Source organism: Nerophis lumbriciformis, linkage group LG02, assembly GCF_033978685.3.
Source record: "Nerophis lumbriciformis linkage group LG02, RoL_Nlum_v2.1, whole genome shotgun sequence".
NCBI classification, from domain to species: Eukaryota; Metazoa; Chordata; class Actinopteri; order Syngnathiformes; family Syngnathidae; genus Nerophis; species Nerophis lumbriciformis.
Window position 1 is genome coordinate 68308565 of NC_084549.2, and position 18936 is coordinate 68327500.

The window sequence follows — 18936 nt, forward strand, 5'->3', positions numbered from 1 at the left end:
GTTAAAACTCTGCTATGCAAGGCGAAAACCGTTTATCAACAACACCCAGAAACGCCGTCGGCTTCGCTGGGCCTGAGCTTATCTAAGATGGACTGATGCAAAGTGGAAAAGTGTTCTGTGGTCTGACGAGTCCACATTTCAAATTGTTTTTGGAAACTGTGGACGTCGTGTCCTCCGGACCAAAAAGAACCATCCAGATTGTTCTAGGCGCAAAGTGTAAAAGCCAGCATGTGTGATGGTATGGGGGTGTATTAGTGCCCAAGACATGGGTAACTCACACATCTGTGAAGGCACCGTTAATGCTGAAAGGTACATACAGGTTTTGAAGCAACATATGTTGCCATCCAAGCAACGTTATCATGGACGCCCCTGCTTATTTCAGCAAGACAATGCCAAACCACGTGTTGCATCAACGTGGCTTCATAGGTAAAGAGTGCGGGTACTAGACTGGCCTGCCTGTAGTCCAGACCTGTCTGCAATTGAAAATGTGTGGCGCATTATGAAGCCTAAAATAGCACAACGGAGACCCCCGGACTGTTGAACAACTTAAGCTGTACATCAAGCAAGAATGGGAAAGAATTCCACCTGAGAAGCTTCAAAAATGTGTCTCCTCAGTTCCCAAACCTTTACTGAGTGTTGTTAAAAGGAAAGGCCATGTAACACAGTGGTGAACATGCCCTTTCCTAACTATTTTGTCACGTGTTGCAGCCATGAAATTGTAAGTTAATTATTATTTGCAAAAAAATAAATAAAGTTTATGAGTTTGAACATCAAATATCTTGTCTTTGTAGTGCATTCAATTGATTATGGGTTGAAAAGGATTAGCAACATCTTTGTTGGCAAACTCTTTGTTAGCAACATCTTTGTTGGCAACATCTTTGTTGGCAAACTCTTTGTTGGCAAACTCCTTGTTAGCAATATTGATAGCAACATCTTTGTTAGCAACATCTTTGTTGGCAAACTCTTTGTTAGCATCATTTTTGTTGGCAACATCTTTGTTGGCAACATCTTTGTTAGCAACATCTTTGTTAGCAACATCTTTGTTGGCAAACTCTTTGTTAGCATCATTTTTGTTGGCAACATCTTTGTTGGCAACATCTTTGTTAGCAACATCTTTGTTGGCAAACTCTTTGTTAGCAACATCTTTGTTGGCAACATCTTTGTTAGCAACATCTTTGTTAGCAACATCTTTGTTGGCAAACTCCTTGTTAGCAACATCTTTGTTAGCAACATCTTTGTTAGCAACATCTTTGTTGGCAACATCTTTGTTGGCAACATCTTTGTTGGCAACATCTTTGTTGGCAACATCTTTGTTAGCAACATCTTTGTTGGCAAACACTTTGTTGGCAACATCTTTGTTGGAAAACTCTTTGTTAGCAACATCTTTGTTGGCAACATCTTTGTTGGCAACATCTTTGTTAGCAACATCTTTGTTGGCAAACTCTTTGTTGGCAACATCTTTGTTGGCAACATCGTTGTTAGCAACATCGTTGTTAGCAACATCTTTGTTAGCAACATCTTTGTTGGCAACATCTTTGTTGGCAACATCTTTGTTAGCAACATCTTTGTTGGCATCAACTTTGTTGGCAACATCTTTGTTGACAACATCTTTGTTGGCAACATCTTTGTTGGCAACATCTTTGTTAGCAACATCTTTGTTGGCATCAACTTTGTTGGCAACATCTTTGTTGACAACATCTTTGTTGGCAACATCTTTGTTGGCAACATCTTTGATAGCAACATCTTTGTTAGCAACATCTTTGTTGGCAAACTCTTTGTTAGCGTCATTTTTGTTGGCAACATCTTTGTTGGCAACATCTTTGTTAGCAACATCTTTGTTGGCAAACTCTTTGTTGGCAACATCTTTGTTAGCAACATCTTTGTTAGCAACATCTTTGTTGGCAAACTCTTTGTTAGGAACGTCTTTGTTGGCAACATCTTTGTTAGCAACATCTTTGTTAGCAACATCTTTGTTGGCAACATCTTTGTTGGCAACATCTTTGTTGGCAACATCTTTGTTAGCAACATCTTTGTTGGCAAACACTTTGTTGGCAACATCTTTGTTGGAAAACTCTTTGTTAGCAACATCTTTGTTGGCAACATCTTTGTTGGCAACATCTTTGTTAGCAACATCTTTGTTAGCAACATCTTTGCTAGCAACACCTTTGTTAGCGACGTAATATGAGGAGAACATCTTTGTCAACAACGTAATATGAGGAGGACATCTTTGTTAGCAACATCTTTGTTAGCAACATTTTTGTTAGCAACATCATCTAAAGGAGGACATCTTTGTTAGCAACATCTTTGTTAGCAACATCTTTGTTGGCAAACTCTTTGTTAGCAACATCTTTGTTAGCAACATCTTTGTTAGCAACATCTTTGTTGGCAAACTCTTTGTTGGCAACATCTTTGTTAGCAACATCTTTGTTGGCAACATCTTTGTTGGTAACATCTTTGTTGACAACATCTTTGTTGACAACATCTTTGTTGGCAACATCTTTGTTAGCAACATCTTTGTTAGCAACATCTTTGTTGGCAACATCTTTGTTAGCAACATCTTTGCTAGCAACACCTATGTTAGAGACGTAATATGAGGAGAACATCTTTGTCAACAACGTAATATGAGGAGGACATCTTTGTTAGCAACATCTTTGTATGCAACATCTTTGTTAGCAACATCATCTGAGGAGGACATCTTTGTTAGCAACATCTTTGTTAGTATCATCTTTGTTAGCAACATGTTTGTTAGCATCATCTTTGTTATCAACGTCTTTGTTAGCATCATCTTTGTTAGCAACATCTTTGTTAGCATCATCTTTGTTAGCATCATCTTTGTTAGCAACATCTTTGTTGGCAACATCTTTGTTAGCAACATCTTTGTTAGCAACATCTTTGTTAGCAACATCTTTGTTAGTATCATCTTTGTTAGCAACATGTTTGTTAGCATCATCTTTGTTATCAACGTCTTTGTTAGCATCATCTTTGTTAGCAACATCTTTGTTAGCATCATCTTTGTTAGCATCATCTTTGTTAGCAACATCTTTGTTGGCAACATCTTTGTTAGCAACCTCTTTGTTAGCAACCTCTTTGTTGGCAAACTAAAAGGAAAGGCCATGTAACACAGTGGTGAACAAGCCCTTTCCCAACTACTTTGTCACGTGTTGCAGCCATGAAATTCTAAGTTAATTATTATTTGCAAAAAAAAAATAAAGTTAATGAGTTTGAACATCAAATATCTTGTCTTTGTAGCGCATTCAACTGAATATGGGTTGAAAAGGATTTGCAAATCATTGTATTCCGTTTATATTTACACCTAACACAATTTCCCAACTCATATGGAAACGGGGTTTGTAGTTTTACTTAGTTGTTGTAGTTTTGTGTAGTTATAGGCGTATGTAGTTATCGTTGATTGACTCCGTTGTTGTAGTTTACGACCTACCGATCTCAGGGCGGACACTCTAACCACTGACGTAGTCGTGGTACTTTTAAGTAGTTATTTGTGGTTCTCGGGGAAGTGTTTTCCCATGATGCCGTCTGGCACTCACCCCCATGACCTTGGTGCTGCAGCGAGCGCAGGTGGGGGCGAAGAACTCCTCGTAGCATTTCTCACAGTAGACGTTGTTCTGCTCCTCCACGAAGCTGACGTCCGCCAGCGACACGTTGCAGTAATGGCAGTTGAACTCCTCGGGATGCCACGAGCGGCCCAGCGCCACCAGGAAGGGACCCCTGGACACCAGCTGCTCTTATTGCGGGAAGTACGACGGGCAGGAAGGGGCGGGGCTTACCGGATGACGCTGTTGCAGGCGCCGCAGAGCGCCGTGCGGCTGCTGGCGGTGAACCTCTCCGCCCTTTGTGCCACGCCTCTGGCCACCGGCGGGAAGGGGGCGGGGTTGGGAGCGACATGGGCGGGGGCGGGGGCGGGGCTCATGGCGGCGGGGGAAGGGTTGGGGATGTACGCCGGCGGAGGAGGCGCGCCCTGAGGCAGCGGCGGCGCCTTGACGACGGTGGTGGTGGTCTTGCCGGGGTCAAACTTGTCCGCGAAGGAGGTGTCGGTCACCCAGGGGGGGCGGTTGGAGGCGGCGCCGCCACCCTGAGGCGCGTGCGCAGCGGCGGGGTGAGGTCGCGGCGGGGGCGGGGCCTGAGCTGGAAGAGACAGCGAGAGTTGGTCATGTGACCACAACAAAGCACGTGACCGAGCCGAGCTCACCTGGCTGAGAGGGGTAGATGCAGGCGGTGCTGACCACCTTGGGAGGGGCGGAGCCCACCGGTATCTGGATGGAGCTCTGCTGGGTGGGCGGGGCCTGTTGATAGTGCTGAGGGGGCGGGGCCGGCTGGGAAGGAGGTTGCTGGTACTGCTGAGGGGGCGGGGCCTGCTGGGAAGGAGGTGGCTGGTACTGCTGAGGGGGCGGGGCCTGCTGGGAAGGAGGCCCGGCGGGGGGCTGACCGAACTGGCTGCAGAGGAAGGAAGAAACGATGCGTTCAAGTACCGCCGTAATAATGACGATGATGGTGATGGTGAGCAGCGTGGCATGATGATGAAGATCAAGCAATGGACGACTCATCGCTTTTGTGACATAATCAGATTGCCTGTTTATACTTCATACAGAGCAGGATGCTCCATTTGCGCCAAGACTGCGATAGCGCGGGTTAGCGTGAGTTAGCGCGAGTTAGTGCGAGTTAGCACGAGTTAGCGCTGTGCCACAGAAGAGTCAGGAAGCAGAATTAAAGACGAAGATGTGGGCGTGGCTTCTTTCGTGGGGGCGGTACCTGGACACGGCAGCACGGTGCTGGACGCTCACGCCAGCAGCAGATTGGCGCTTCATGCTGCAGGTGTGGAGACAACACAAAAGCAAAGGTCACCATGGCAACCTGCCGCCGGCTCCGCCCACCCGTGGCGTTCGGGGGACTCCGAGCAAGTCCAAGCACTTGAAGGCAAACACATTCTAGCCAGGAACTTTCCCAGCAGCACCTGAATGCAATATATTCTAGCGAGGATTTTTTTCCCAGCAGCACCTGAATGCAACACGTTTCAACCCAGACATTTTCTTAACAGCAGTTGAATGCAACGCATTTATCCATGAACCTTCCCAGCAGCACCTAAATGCAACACATTTCAAGCCTGAACCTTCACAGCAGCACTTGAATGCGACACATTCCAACCTGGAACCTTCCCAGCAGCACTTGAATGCAACACATTCCAACCTGGAACTTTTCCAGAAGCACTTAAATGCAACACATTACAACCTGGAACCTTCCCAGCAGCACTTGAATGCAACACATTCCAACCTGGAACTTTTCCAGCAGCACTTAAATGCAACACATTACAACCTGGAACTTTCCCAGCAGCACTTGAATGCAACACATTACAACCTGGAACTTTCCCAGCAGCACTTGAATGCAAACCATTTCAACCTGGAACCTTCCCAGCAGCACCTAAATGCAACACATTTCAAGCCTGAACCTTCCCAGCAGCACTTGAATGCGACACATTCCAACCTGGAACTTTTCCAGAAGCACTTAAATGCAACACATTACAACCTGGAACCTTCCCAGCAGCACTTGAATGCAAACCATTTCAACCTGGAACCTTCCCAGCAGCACTTGAATGCAACACATTACAACCTGGAACCTTCCCAGCAGCACTTGAATGCAACACATTACAACCTGGAACCTTCCCAGCAGCACTTGAATGCAACACATTCCAACCTGGAACTTTTCCAGCAGCACTTAAATGCAACACATTACAACCTGGAACCTTCCCAGCAGCACTTGAATGCAAACCATTTCAACCTGGAACCTTCCCAGCAGCACTTGAATGCAACATATTACAACCTGGAACCTTCCCAGCAGCACTTGAATGCAACACATTCCAACCTGGAACTTTTCCAGCAGCACTTAAATGCAACACATTACAACCTGGAACCTTCCCAGCAGCACTTGAATGCAAACCATTTCAACCTGGAACCTTCCCAGCAGCACTTGAATGCAACACATTTCAACTTGGGACATTCCCAGCAGCACTTAAATGCAACACATTTCAACCTGGAACTTTCCTAGCAGCACTTAAATGCAACACATTCCAACCTGGAACTTTCCCAGCAGCACTTGAATGCAACACATTGCAACTCAAAACTTTTCCAACAGCCCTTCCGTGCAACATATTTCAACCCGTACCTTTCCCAGCAGCACTTAAATGCAATACATTCTAACCAGGATTTTTTCCTGCAGCACCTAAATGCAACACATTCTAACCAGGAACTTTCCCAGAAGCACCTGAATGCAACACATTTTCACTAGGAACTTTCTCAGCAGCACCTGAATGCAACACATTTAATGTAGGAATTTATTTCCAGCAGCACCTGAATGCAACACATTTCAACCCAGACATTTCTAAACAGCAGTTGAATGCAACGCATTTATCCAGGAACCTTCCCAGCATCACCTAAATGCAACACATTTCAAGCCTGAACTTTCTCAACAGCACTTGAATGCGACACATTACAACCTGGAACCTTCCCAGCAGCACTTGAATTTCAACTTGGGACATTCCCAGCAGCACTTAAATGCAACACATTTCAACCTGGAACTTTCCCAGCAGCACTTAAATGCAACACATTTCAACCTGGAACTTTCCCAGCAGCACTTGAGTGCAACACATTGCAACTCAAAACTTCTCCAACAGCCCTTCAGTGCAACACATTTCAACCCGAATCTTTCCCAGCAGCACTTAAATGCAACACACTTCAACCTGGAACTTTCCCAGCAGCACTTAAATGCAACACATTCCAACCTGGAACTTTCCCAGCAGCACTTGAATGCAACACATTGCAACTCAAAACTTTTCCAACAGCCCTTCCGTGCAACATATTTCAACCCGTACCTTTCCCAGCAGCACTTAAATGCAACACATTTCAACTCAACACTTTTCAAACAGCACTAAAATGCAACACCTTTCAAGCTGGAACTTTCCCAGCAGCACCTGAATGCAATACATTCTAACCAGGATTTTTTCCAGCAGCACCTAAATGCAACACATTCTAACCAGGAACTTACCCAGAAGCACCTGAATGCAACACATTTTAACTAGGAACTTTCTCAGCAGCATCTGAATGCAACACATTTAATGTAGGATTTTATTTCCAGCAGCACCTGAATGCAACACATTTCAACCCAGACATTTCTAAACAGCAGTTGAATGCAACGCATTTATCCAGGAACCTTCCCAGCAGCACCTAAATGCAACACATTTCAAGCCTGAACTTTCACAACAGCACTTGACTGCTACACATTACAACCTGGAACCTTCCCAGCAGCACTTGAATGCAACACATTCCAACCTGGAACTTTTCCAGAAGCACTTAAATGCAACACATTACAACCTGGAACTTTCCCAGCAGCACTTGAATGCAAACCATTTCAACCTGGAACTTTTCCAGAAGCACTTAAATGCAACACATTACAACCTGGAACTTTTCCAGAAGCACTTAAATGCAACACATTACAACCTGGAACTTTCCCAGCAGCACTTGAATGCAAACCATTTCAACCTGGAACCTTCCCAGCAGCACTTGAATGCAACACATTTCAACTTGGGACATTCCCAGCAGCACTTGAATGCAACACATTTCAACCTGGAACTTTCCCAGCAGCACTTAAACGCAACACATTCCAACCTGGAATTTTCCCAGCAGCACTTGAATGCAACACATTGCAACTCAAAACTTTTCCAACAGCCCTTCCGTGCAACATATTTCAACCCGTACCTTTCCCAGCAGCACTTAAATGCAACACATTTCAACTCAACACTTTTCAAACAGCACTAAAATGCAACACCTTTCAAGCTGGAACTTTCCCAGCAGCACCTGAATGCAATACATTCTAACCAGGATTTTTACCAGCAGCACCTGAATGCAACACATTCTAACCAGGAACTTTCCCAGAAGCACCTGAATGCAACACATTTTAACTAGGAACTTTCTCAGCAGCACCTGAATGCAACACATTTAATGTAGGATTTTATTTCCAGCAGCACCTGAATGCAACACATTCCAACCTGGAACTTTCCCAGCAGCACTTGAGTGCAACACATTGCAACTCAAAACTTTCCCAACAGCACTAAAATGCAACACCTTTCAAGCTGGAACTTTCCCAGCAGCACCTGAATGCAATACATACTAAACAAGATTTTTTTCCAGCAGCACCTGAATGCAACATATTCTAACCAGGAACTTTCCCAGCAGCACCTGAATGCAACACATTTTAATTAGGAACTTTCCCAGCAGCAACTGAATGCACCACATTTTAACTCAGACTTTTTTGCCAGCAGCACCTGAATGCAACACATTTAATGTAGGATTTTTTTCCAGCAGCACCTAAATGTAACACATTTCAACCGAGACATTTCTTAACAGCAGTTGAATGTAACACATTACAACCTAGAACTTTACCAGCAGCACTTGAATGCAACACATCTCAACCTGGAACTTTCCCAGCAGCACTTGAATGCAACACATTTCAAGCAGGAACTCTCCAAGCAGCACTTTAACGCCACACGTTTTGATCTGGAACTTTCCCAGCAGACCTTGAACGCAACCTGCAACAACATAGGAAAAGGCTGCAGGCTGAAATTTGGAGCATCTCCTCCTGAGAGCCAATAAAGTGGAACATTTTGTCATTTTTGCTGGCTGTGCTGACTTGGAATCAGTGGAGAGTGACACGCTCACCTGTGCAGGTCAAAGGTTAAGTGGGCGTGTATAGAAACAACACACACACACACACGAGTGTTGTTCGTTAGTGTGAGGTCATGAAGAGTGTGTGATCAACAATCCAAATGCTCCTGTTGCCATGGTGACGTGGCTAAGGTTGCTACGGCGACAGAGCAAGCACATGGCGTAAGAGCTGGACCGTGGACCGCCGTGGCGTCATGTCTGGCGGACGATTGAATAAGCAGACAGCTTCATCCATCAGACGGAGACAAGATGGATGAAGCTCGCTGCGAGATTAGATTTAGGCTGAAAGCAGAAGAACCTTCTGGAGGATGATGAAGATGACATCATCCACTAGGAGCGTCTGCTGGGGTTTAGGGCGTGTCAGGAGGGTTTCCATGGTTACCTTTCATCATCTAAGTGATGCTCGTGCTTCATGTGACACACGACCTCATTTATAGATGATAATAACATCATCTCAGAACTATAACAATGTTTCATATTACATATATATTAAATACTGTACGTATATATAAATATAATATATACTGTATATATATATAAACATATTATATACTGTACATATATACACATGTCTTACAAACTGTACATATATACACATAATATACTAATTACTGTACACATATAAGCTACATATAATAGATTATAAACTGTACTTATATATTTGTAGCTAACAAAAACAGGTTCGATAGGGAAGGATGACATAGGTAAAATATAATAGGGGTGTCCCGATACAACTTTTCCCCTTCCGATACCATACCGATATTGTATCCTTGATATTGATCAGGCGGGACTGCTTGTATCGCACATGATATCACACAAGTCAACACTACGCAGAACTGCTTGTATCGCACCTGATATCACAAACAAGTAAACACGCTGCAGGACTGCTTGTATCGCACATGATATCACACACAAGTAAGCACTCTGCAGGACTGCTTGTATCGCACATGATATCACACACAAGTAAACACTCTGCAGGACTGCTTGTATCGCACATGATATCACATACAAGTAAACCCTGCAGGACTGCTTGTATCACACATGATAGCACACACACGTAAACACTCTGCAAGACTGCGTGTATCGCACATGATATCACACACAAGTAAACACGCCGCAGGACTGCTTGTATTGCGCATGATATCACACACAAGTAAGCACTCTGCAGGACTGCTTGTATCGCACATGATATCACACACAAGTAAGCACTCTGCAGGACTGCTTGTATCACACATGATATCACACACAAGTAAACACGCTGCAGGACTGCTTGCATCGCACATGATATCACACACAAGTAAACACTCTGCAGGACTGCGTGTATCACACATGATATCATATACAAGTAAACACTCTGCAGGACTGCTTGTATTGCACATGATATCACATACCGGTACAAGTGAACACGTTGCAAGACTGTTTGTATAGCACATGATATCACACACAAGTAAGCGCTCTGCAGGACTGCTTGTATCGCAAATGATATCACAAACAAGTAAGCGCTCTGCAGGACTGCTTGTATCGCATATGATGTCACACACAAGTAAACAAGCCGCAGGACTGCTTGTATCGCACATGATATCATATACAAGTAAACACTCTGCAGGACTCCTTGTATCACACATGATAGCACACACATATAAACACTCTGCAGGACTGCGTGTATCGCACATGATATCACACACAAGTAAACACGCCGAAGGACTGCTTGTATCGCACATGATATCATATACAAGTAAACACTCTGCAGGACTCCTTGTATCACACATGATAGCACACACATGTAAACACTCTGCAGGACTGCTTGCATTGCACATGATATCACACACACAAGTAAGCACTCTGCAGGACTGCTTGTATCACACATGATATCACACACAAGTAAGCACTCTGCGGGACTGCTTATGTATCACACAAGTAAGCACTCTGCAGGACTGCTTGTATCGCACATGATATCACACACAAGGAAACACGCTGCAGGACTGTTTGTATCGCACATGATATCACATACAAGTAAACACTCTGCAGGACTGCTTACATCGCACATGATATCACATACAAGTAAACCCTGCAGGACTGCTTGTATCACACATGATAGCACACACACGTAAACACTCTGCAGGACTGCGTGTATCGCACATGATATCACACACAAGTAAACACGCCGCAGGACTGCTTGTATTGCGCATGATATCGTACACAAGTAAACACTTTGCAGGACTGATTGTATCGCACATGACATCACACACAAATAAACACGCTGCAGGACTGCTTGTATCGCACATGATATCACACACACAAGTAAGCACTCTGCAGGACTGCTTGTATCGCGCATGATATCACACACAAGCAAGCACGCTGCAGAATTGCTTGTATCACACATGATATCACTCATTTTACATGCAAGCACATATCACCCCATATTTACTTTTTTGCTGATATCTAATATCAATATTGGATCGGGACATCATTGAAAAAAATATATATATTTGACTTGTATGATGTCATTATATATTTGCCTCAAGTCTTATTTCATGTATTGCGTCACTGTCTGTCCTACGGCGCCCTCCTGTGGTCACATGAGCTCATTACATAATTATTTACATTTCATGTATTGCGTCACTGTCTGTCCTACTGCGCCCTCCTGTGGTCACATGAGCTCATTACATAATTATTTACATTTCATGTATTGCGTCACTGTCTGTCCTACTGCGCCCTCCTGTGGTCACATGAGCTCATTACATCAGGACGGTGCAGCAAAATGCTGACTGAGGTTAAACACATGTCAGAGTGCTCAGGGGCCAACGCTTGGGGCGAGCTGGCAGGAAGTTGTGAGGGCGGCAGTGAGGGGCGGGGCTTGCTGTGCAGGTGAGGAGCTGCGTGGCGGTGGGGGTCACGTGGCCTACCTGCTCCTCCTAAGCTCCTCCTCCTGGGTTACTGCGGGACACAAACACAAAAGGCGGACATGAGGACTCGCTGACGGACCGTGGACTCACCACAATGTGTGACCTCGGACTTACAAGAGTCGGTTCCCGTCATGTGGGCCAAGACCTGGAAGGACTTGGACTGCACGTGGCTGCTCCGCTGACCCCACTCGCCCTCATCCTGGACCTTGCCCGCACTTTGGACCGCCTGGTAGACCGGCGAGGCGCTGTCTACCAGCCGCTCTTTGACCGGCTCTGGGCTGTAACCACACATAGGGGGCGCCACCACACCCACAGCACGTCAACTTGGAGGACTTTCAGGGACTTTTAGGGACTTTCAGGGACTTTCAGGGACTTTGAGGGAGCGAATGCTGCAACTCTTAGCTGACTTAACACGAAGGAACGCAGCTTAAATGTGCTTTTTGTGGGATTGAGCATGCCGTGGACATCAAGGAGCACACAACAACCAGAAGGAGAAACAGGAGCTCAGAACATTCAGCAAGTGTTCACCTGGAGGACGCGTCAAAAAGCACACGTTAGTTACAAAACCTCTGAGAATCAAACGCGACAACAACAACAACTTCCTGCCGACGCAGCCAATCAACCTCCTCACCAGAAGGGGCGGAGCCAATGCAGAAGGAAAAGGAGGAGCAGAATGCAAGCGCACTCCGTAACCATGACAACCAGGCTGGGGGGAAAAATATATATATTTTTCTACCTTACTGCCCTCACACAATCCAACAATGGTGAACGAGCACACAATATTTTCCGTATTTCCCAGCAGCACTTAAATGCAACACATTCCAACCTGGAACTTTCCCAGCAGCACTTGATTGCAACACGTTGCAACTCAAAACTTTTCCAACAGCCCTTGAATGCAACACATTTCAACTAGAAACTTTTCCAACAGCACTAAAACGCAACACCTTTCAAGCTGGAACTTTCCCAGCAGCACCTGAATGCAACACATTCTAACCAGGAACTTTCCCAGCAGCACCTGAATGCAACACAGTGCAACCAGAAACGTCCCCCGGCAGCACCTGAATACAACGCAATTCAACAAGGAACTTTCCAAGCAGCACCTGAATGCAACACATTCTAACCAGGAACTTTCCCAGCAGCACCTGAATACAACACAGTGCAACCAGAAACGTCCCCCGGCAGCACCTGAATACAACGCAATTCAACAAGGAACTTTCCAAGCAGCACCTGAGTGCAACGCAATTCAACAAGGAACTTTCCTAGCAGCACCTGAATGCAACACAAATCTACAAGGAACTTTCCAAGCAACACCTGAATGCAACACAATTCAACAAGGAACTTTCCAAGCAGCACCTGAATGCAACGCAATTCAACAAGGAAGTTTCCAAGCAAGCACCTGAATGCAACGCAATTAAACAAGGAACTTTCGCAGTAGCACCTGAATGCAACACAATTCAACAAGGAACTTTCGCAGCAGCATCTGAATGCAACACAATTCAACAGGGATTTTTCCAAGCAAGCACCTGAATGCAACGCAATTCAACAAGGAACTTTCGCAGCAGCACCTGAATGCAACGCAATTCAACAGGGAACTTTCCAAGCAGCACCTGAATGCAACACAAATCTACAAGGAACTTTCCAAGCAGCACCTGAATGCAACGCAATTCAACAAGGAACTTTCCAATCAAGCACCTGAATGAAACACAATTCAACAAGGAACTTACCAAGCAGCACCTGAATGCAACACAGATCAACAAGGAACTTTCCAAGCAGCACCTGAATGCAACGCAATGCAACAAGGAACTTTCCAAGCAAGCACCTGAATGCAACGCAATTCAACAAGGAACTTTCCAAGCAGCACCTGAATGCAACACATTCTAACCAGGAACCTTCCCAGCAGCACCTGAATGCAACACAGTGCAACCAGAAACGTCGCCCGGCAGCACATTAATGCAACGCAATTCAACAAGGAACTTTCCAAGCAACACCTGAATGCAACGCAATTCAACAAGGAACTTTCCAAGCAAGCACCTGAATGCAACGCAATTCAACAAGGAACTTTCCAAGCAAGCACCTGAATGCAACGCAATTCAACAAGGAACTTTCCAAGCAGCACCTGAATGCAACGCAATTCAACAAGGAACTTTCCAATCAAGCACCTGAATGAAACACAATTCAACAAGGAACTTACCAAGCAGCACCTGAATGCAACACAATTCAACAAGGAACTTTCCAAGCAGCACCTGAATGCAACACAAATCAACAAGGAACTTTCCAAGCAGCACCTGAATGCAACGCAATTCAACAAGGCACTTTCCAAGCAAGCACCTGAATGCAACACAAATCTACAAGGAACTTTCCAAGCAGCACCTGAATGCAACGCAATTCAACAAGGAACTTTCCAAGCAAGCACCTGAATGCAACACAATTCAACAAGGAACTCTCCAAACAGCACCTGAATGCAACACATTTCAACGAGGAACTTTTCCACAAGCACCTGAACACAATATTATCTACCACAGAACTTTTCCACGCAACACAATTCAACAAGGAACTTTCCAAGAAAGCACCTGAATGCAACACAATCCAACAAGGAACTTTCCAAGCAGCACCCGAATGCAACACAATTCAACAAGGAACTTTCCAAACAGCACCTGAATGCAACACAATTCAACAAGGAACTTTCCCAGCAGCACCTGAATTCAACACAAATCTACAAGGAACTTTCCAAGCAGCACCTGAATGCAACGCAATTCATCAAGGAACTTTCCAAGAAAGCCCCTGAATGCAACACAATCCAACAAGGAACTTTCCAAGCAGCACCTGAATGCAACGCAATTCAACAAGGAACTTTCCAAGCAGCACCTGAATGCAACGCAATTCAACAAGGAACTTTCCAAGCAAGCACCTGAATGCAACGCAATTCAACAAGGAACTTTCCAAGCAAGCACCTGAATGCAACGCAATTCAACAAGGAACTTTCGCAGCAGCACCTGAATGCAACGCAATTCAACAGGGAACTTTCCAAGCAGCACCTGATTGCAAAGCAATTCAACAAGGAACTTTCCAAGCAAGCACCTGAATGCAACGCAATTCAACAAGAAACTTTCGCAGCAGCACCCGAATGCAACGCAATTCAACAGGGAACTTTCCAAGCAGCACCTGAATGCAACGCAATTCAACAAGGAACTTTCCAAGCAAGCACCTGAATGCAACACAATTTAACAAGGAACTTTCCTAGCAGCACCTGAATGCAACACAAATCTACAAGGAACTTTCCAAGCAGCACCTGAATGCAACGCAATTCAACAAGGAACTTTCCAAGCAAGCACCTGAATGCAACACAATTCAACAAGGAACTCTCCAAACAGCACCTGAATGCAACACATTTCAACGAGGAACTTTTCCACAAGCACCTGAACACAATATTATCTACCACAGAACTTTTCCACGCAACACAATTCAACAAGGAACTTTCCAAGAAAGCACCTGAATGCAACACAATCCAACAAGGAACTTTCCAAGCAGCACCTGAATGCAACGCAATTCAACAAGGAACTTTCCAAGCAGCACCTGAATGCAACGCAATTCAACAAGGAACTTTCCAAGCAGCACCTGAATGAAACACAATTCAAAAAGGAACTTTCCAAGCAGCACCTGAATGCAACACAAATCAACAAGGAACTTTCCAAGCAGCACCTGAATGCAACGCAATTCAACAAGGAACTTTCCAAGCAAGCACCTGAATGCAACGCAATTCAACAAGGAACTTTCCAAGCAGCACCTGAATGCAACACAAATCTACAAGTAACTTTACAAGCAGCACCTGAATGCAACGCAATTCAACAAGGAACTTTCGCAGCAGCACCTGAATGCAACGATATTCAACAGGGAACTTTCCAAGCAGCACCTGAATTCAACACACTGTAACGTGAAACCTTCCCCAGCAGCACTTTAATGCAACACAATTCAACAAGGAACTCTCCAAACAGCACCTGAATGCAACACATTTCAACGAAGAACTTTTCCACAAGCACCTGAACACAATATTATCTACCACAGAACTTTTCCACGCAACACAATTCAACAAGGAACTTTCCAAGAAAGCACCTGAATGCAACACAATCCAACAAGGAACTTTCCAAGCAGCACCTGAATGCAACGCAATTCAACAAGGAACTTTCCAAGCAGCACCTGAATGCAACACATTTCAAAAAGGAACTTTCCAAGCAGCACCTGAATGCAACGCAAATCTACAAGGAACTTTCCAAGCAGCACCTGAATGCAACGCAATTCAACAAGCAACTTTCCAATCAAGCACCTGAATGAAACACAATTCAACAAGGAACTTACCAAGCAGCACCTGAATGCAACACAAATCAACAAGGAACTTTCCAAGCAGCACCTGAATGCAACACAATTCAACAAGGAACTTTCCAAGCAAGCACCTGAATGCAACGCAATTCAACAAGGAACTTTCCAAGCAGCACCTGAATGCAACGCAATTCAACAAGGAACTTTCCAAGCAGCACCTGAATGCAACGCAATTCAACAAGGAACTTTCCAAGCAGCACCTGAATGCAACGCAATTCAACAAGGAACTTTCCAAGCAGCACCTGAATGCAACGCAATTCAACAAGGAACTTTCCAAGCAGCACCTGAATGCAACGCAATTCAACAAGGAACTTTCCAAGCAGCACCTGAATGCAACGCAATTCAACAAGGAACTTTCCAAGCAAGCACATGAATGCAACACAAATCTACAAGGAACTTTCCAAGCAGCACCTGAATGCAACGCAATTCAACAAGGAACTTTCCAAGCAGCACCTGAATGCAACGCAATTCAACAAGGAACTTTCCAAGCAAGCACATGAATGCAACACAATTCAACAAGGAACTTTCCAAGCAGCACCTGAATGCAACACAAATCTACAAGGAACTTTCCAAGCAGCACCTGAATGCAACGCAATTCAACAAGGAACTTTCCAAGCAGCACCTGAATGCAACGCAATTCAACAGGGAACTTTCCAAGCAGCACCTAAATGCAGCACACTGTAACGTGAAACCTTCCCCAGCAGCACTTGAATGCAACACAATTCAACAAGGAACTCTCCAAACAGCACCTGAATGCAACACATTTCAACAAGGAACTTTTCCACAAGCACCTGAACACAATATTATCTACCACAGAACTTTTCCACGCAACACAATTCAAGAAGGAACTTTCCAAGCAGCACCTGAATGCAACGCAATTCAACAAGGAACTTTCCAAGCAGCACCTGAATGCAACGCAATTCAACAAGGAACTTTCCAAGCAGCACCTGAATGCAACGCAATTCAACAAGGAACTTTCCAAGCAGCACCTGAATGCAACGCAATTCAACAGGGAACTTTCCAAGCAGCACCTAAATGCAGCACACTGTAACGTGAAACCTTCCCCAGCAGCACTTGAATGCAACACAATTCAACAAGGAACTCTCCAAACAGCACCTGAATGCAACACATTTCAACAAGGAACTTTTCCACAAGCACCTGAACACAATATTATCTACCACAGAACTTTTCCACGCAACACAATTCAAGAAGGAACTTTCCAAGCAGCACCTGAATGCAACGCAATTCAACAAGGAACTTTCCAAGCAGCACCTGAATGCAACGCAATTCAACAAGGAACTTTCCAAGCAGCACCTGAATGCAACGCAATTCAACAAGGAACTTTCCAAGCAAGCACATGAATGCAACACAATTCAACAAGGAACTTTCCAAGCAGCACCTGAATGCAACACAAATCTACAAGGAACTTTCCAAGCAGCACCTGAATGCAACGCAATTCAACAAGGAACTTTCCAAGCAGCACCTGAATGCAACACAATTCAACAAGGAACTTTCGCAGCAGCACCTGAATGCAACGCAATTCAACAGGGAACTTTCCAAGCAGCACCTAAATGCAGCACACTGTAACGTGAAACCTTCCCCAGCAGCACTTGAATGCAACACAATTCAACAAGGAACTCTCCAAACAGCACCTGAATGCAACACATTTCAACAAGGAACTTTTCCACAAGCACCTGAACACAACATTATTTACCACAGAACTTTTCTAAGCAGCACTTGAACGCAACACATTTCAATCTGGAATTTTCCAAACAGCACTTGAACACAACACATTGCAATCTGGAATTTTCCAAGCTGCACTTGAACGCAACACATTTCAATCTGGAATTGTCCATGCGACACCTGAACGCAACACATTTCAACCTGGTATTTTTCAAGCAGCACTTGAAGGCAACACACTTCAATCTGGAATTCTCCAAGCGGCACTTGAACGCAACACATTTCAATCTGGTGTTTTTCGAGCGGCACTTGAACGCAACACGATTCAATCCGGAATGTTTCAAGCGGCACTTGAGAGTCAGAAAAACTCATTTTCTGCCTTACTGCCGCAGTCTTACATTTCAACAACGGCGGACAAAACACAAAATAGTTTCTGTATTTCCATCAGAGTGAGACATCACCGGAACACGTCCACAAAGACGTGTCTCAATAGTAAACAACGTTTCTTATTTGCATATTCTAAATATACAATTGCAGAAAAAAAGAAATGAAAAATGTGAAAAAAAGAGCAAAAAGAAACATATATACACATACATACATACAGTATATATATATACATACATATATACGGCTACATATATAAATATATATATGTATATACAAATATACACATATATACATACATAATTACAGTAGACATACATACTTATACATACACATATATATATATATACACAGTATATATACATACATACAGTATATATATACATACATATATACGGATATATATATATATATATATATATGTGTATATATATATATATATATATATATATATATATATATATATATATATATATATATATATATATATATACATAAATACATACATACATGCATGCATACAAATGTACATACATACACATACACACATTTGCATGAATTGTGTAGCTTCGCCCTCCAGTGATAATAATACTTGATAATTACACCTCAGATATTAAGAAATGCAGGATTTTTTTTGTCGCAATGGAGGTGATGATGATTCATTTATTGCAGCGGCTCCACACTGTGTATGAACACAAACACAAACTATCAAGTATCGGTCAGAGAGGATCGGCTTCTGGGATCGGCATAGATCCCATCGCATACTTTTAAGAAGAGGAAGAGGGAAGAAAGACAACCCGGAAGAAGGACGGCGGGACTCGGTGGCGCTCTCACCCAGCGTCGTGGCCCTTGGTCATGGTCTG

General features: G+C 44.1%; 1 protein-coding gene across 4 annotated transcripts in view; it reads right to left on the reverse strand.

Annotated features, from left to right (window-relative positions):
- LOC133610945 (LIM domain-binding protein 3-like) overlaps positions 1-18936 on the reverse strand; it is a 73970-nt gene that overhangs the window by 11398 nt on the left and 43636 nt on the right. The window contains exons 5-11 of one of the 4 annotated variants that reach the window (XM_061967729.1): positions 18908-18936; positions 11750-11913; positions 11636-11666; positions 4768-4824; positions 4208-4452; positions 3786-4143; positions 3546-3726 (exon numbers count right to left, since the gene is read on the reverse strand). The exon at positions 18908-18936 is cut by the window's right edge and continues 163 nt beyond it. In XM_061967729.1, coding sequence (XP_061823713.1) covers positions 3546-3726; positions 3786-4143; positions 4208-4452; positions 4768-4824; positions 11636-11666; positions 11750-11913; positions 18908-18936 — 1065 coding nt within the window. The remainder of the gene's footprint in view (positions 1-3545; positions 3727-3785; positions 4144-4207; positions 4453-4767; positions 4825-11635; positions 11667-11749; positions 11914-18907) is intronic. The other 3 variants (XM_061967735.1, XM_061967744.1, XM_061967753.1) reach the window with 3 other exon arrangements.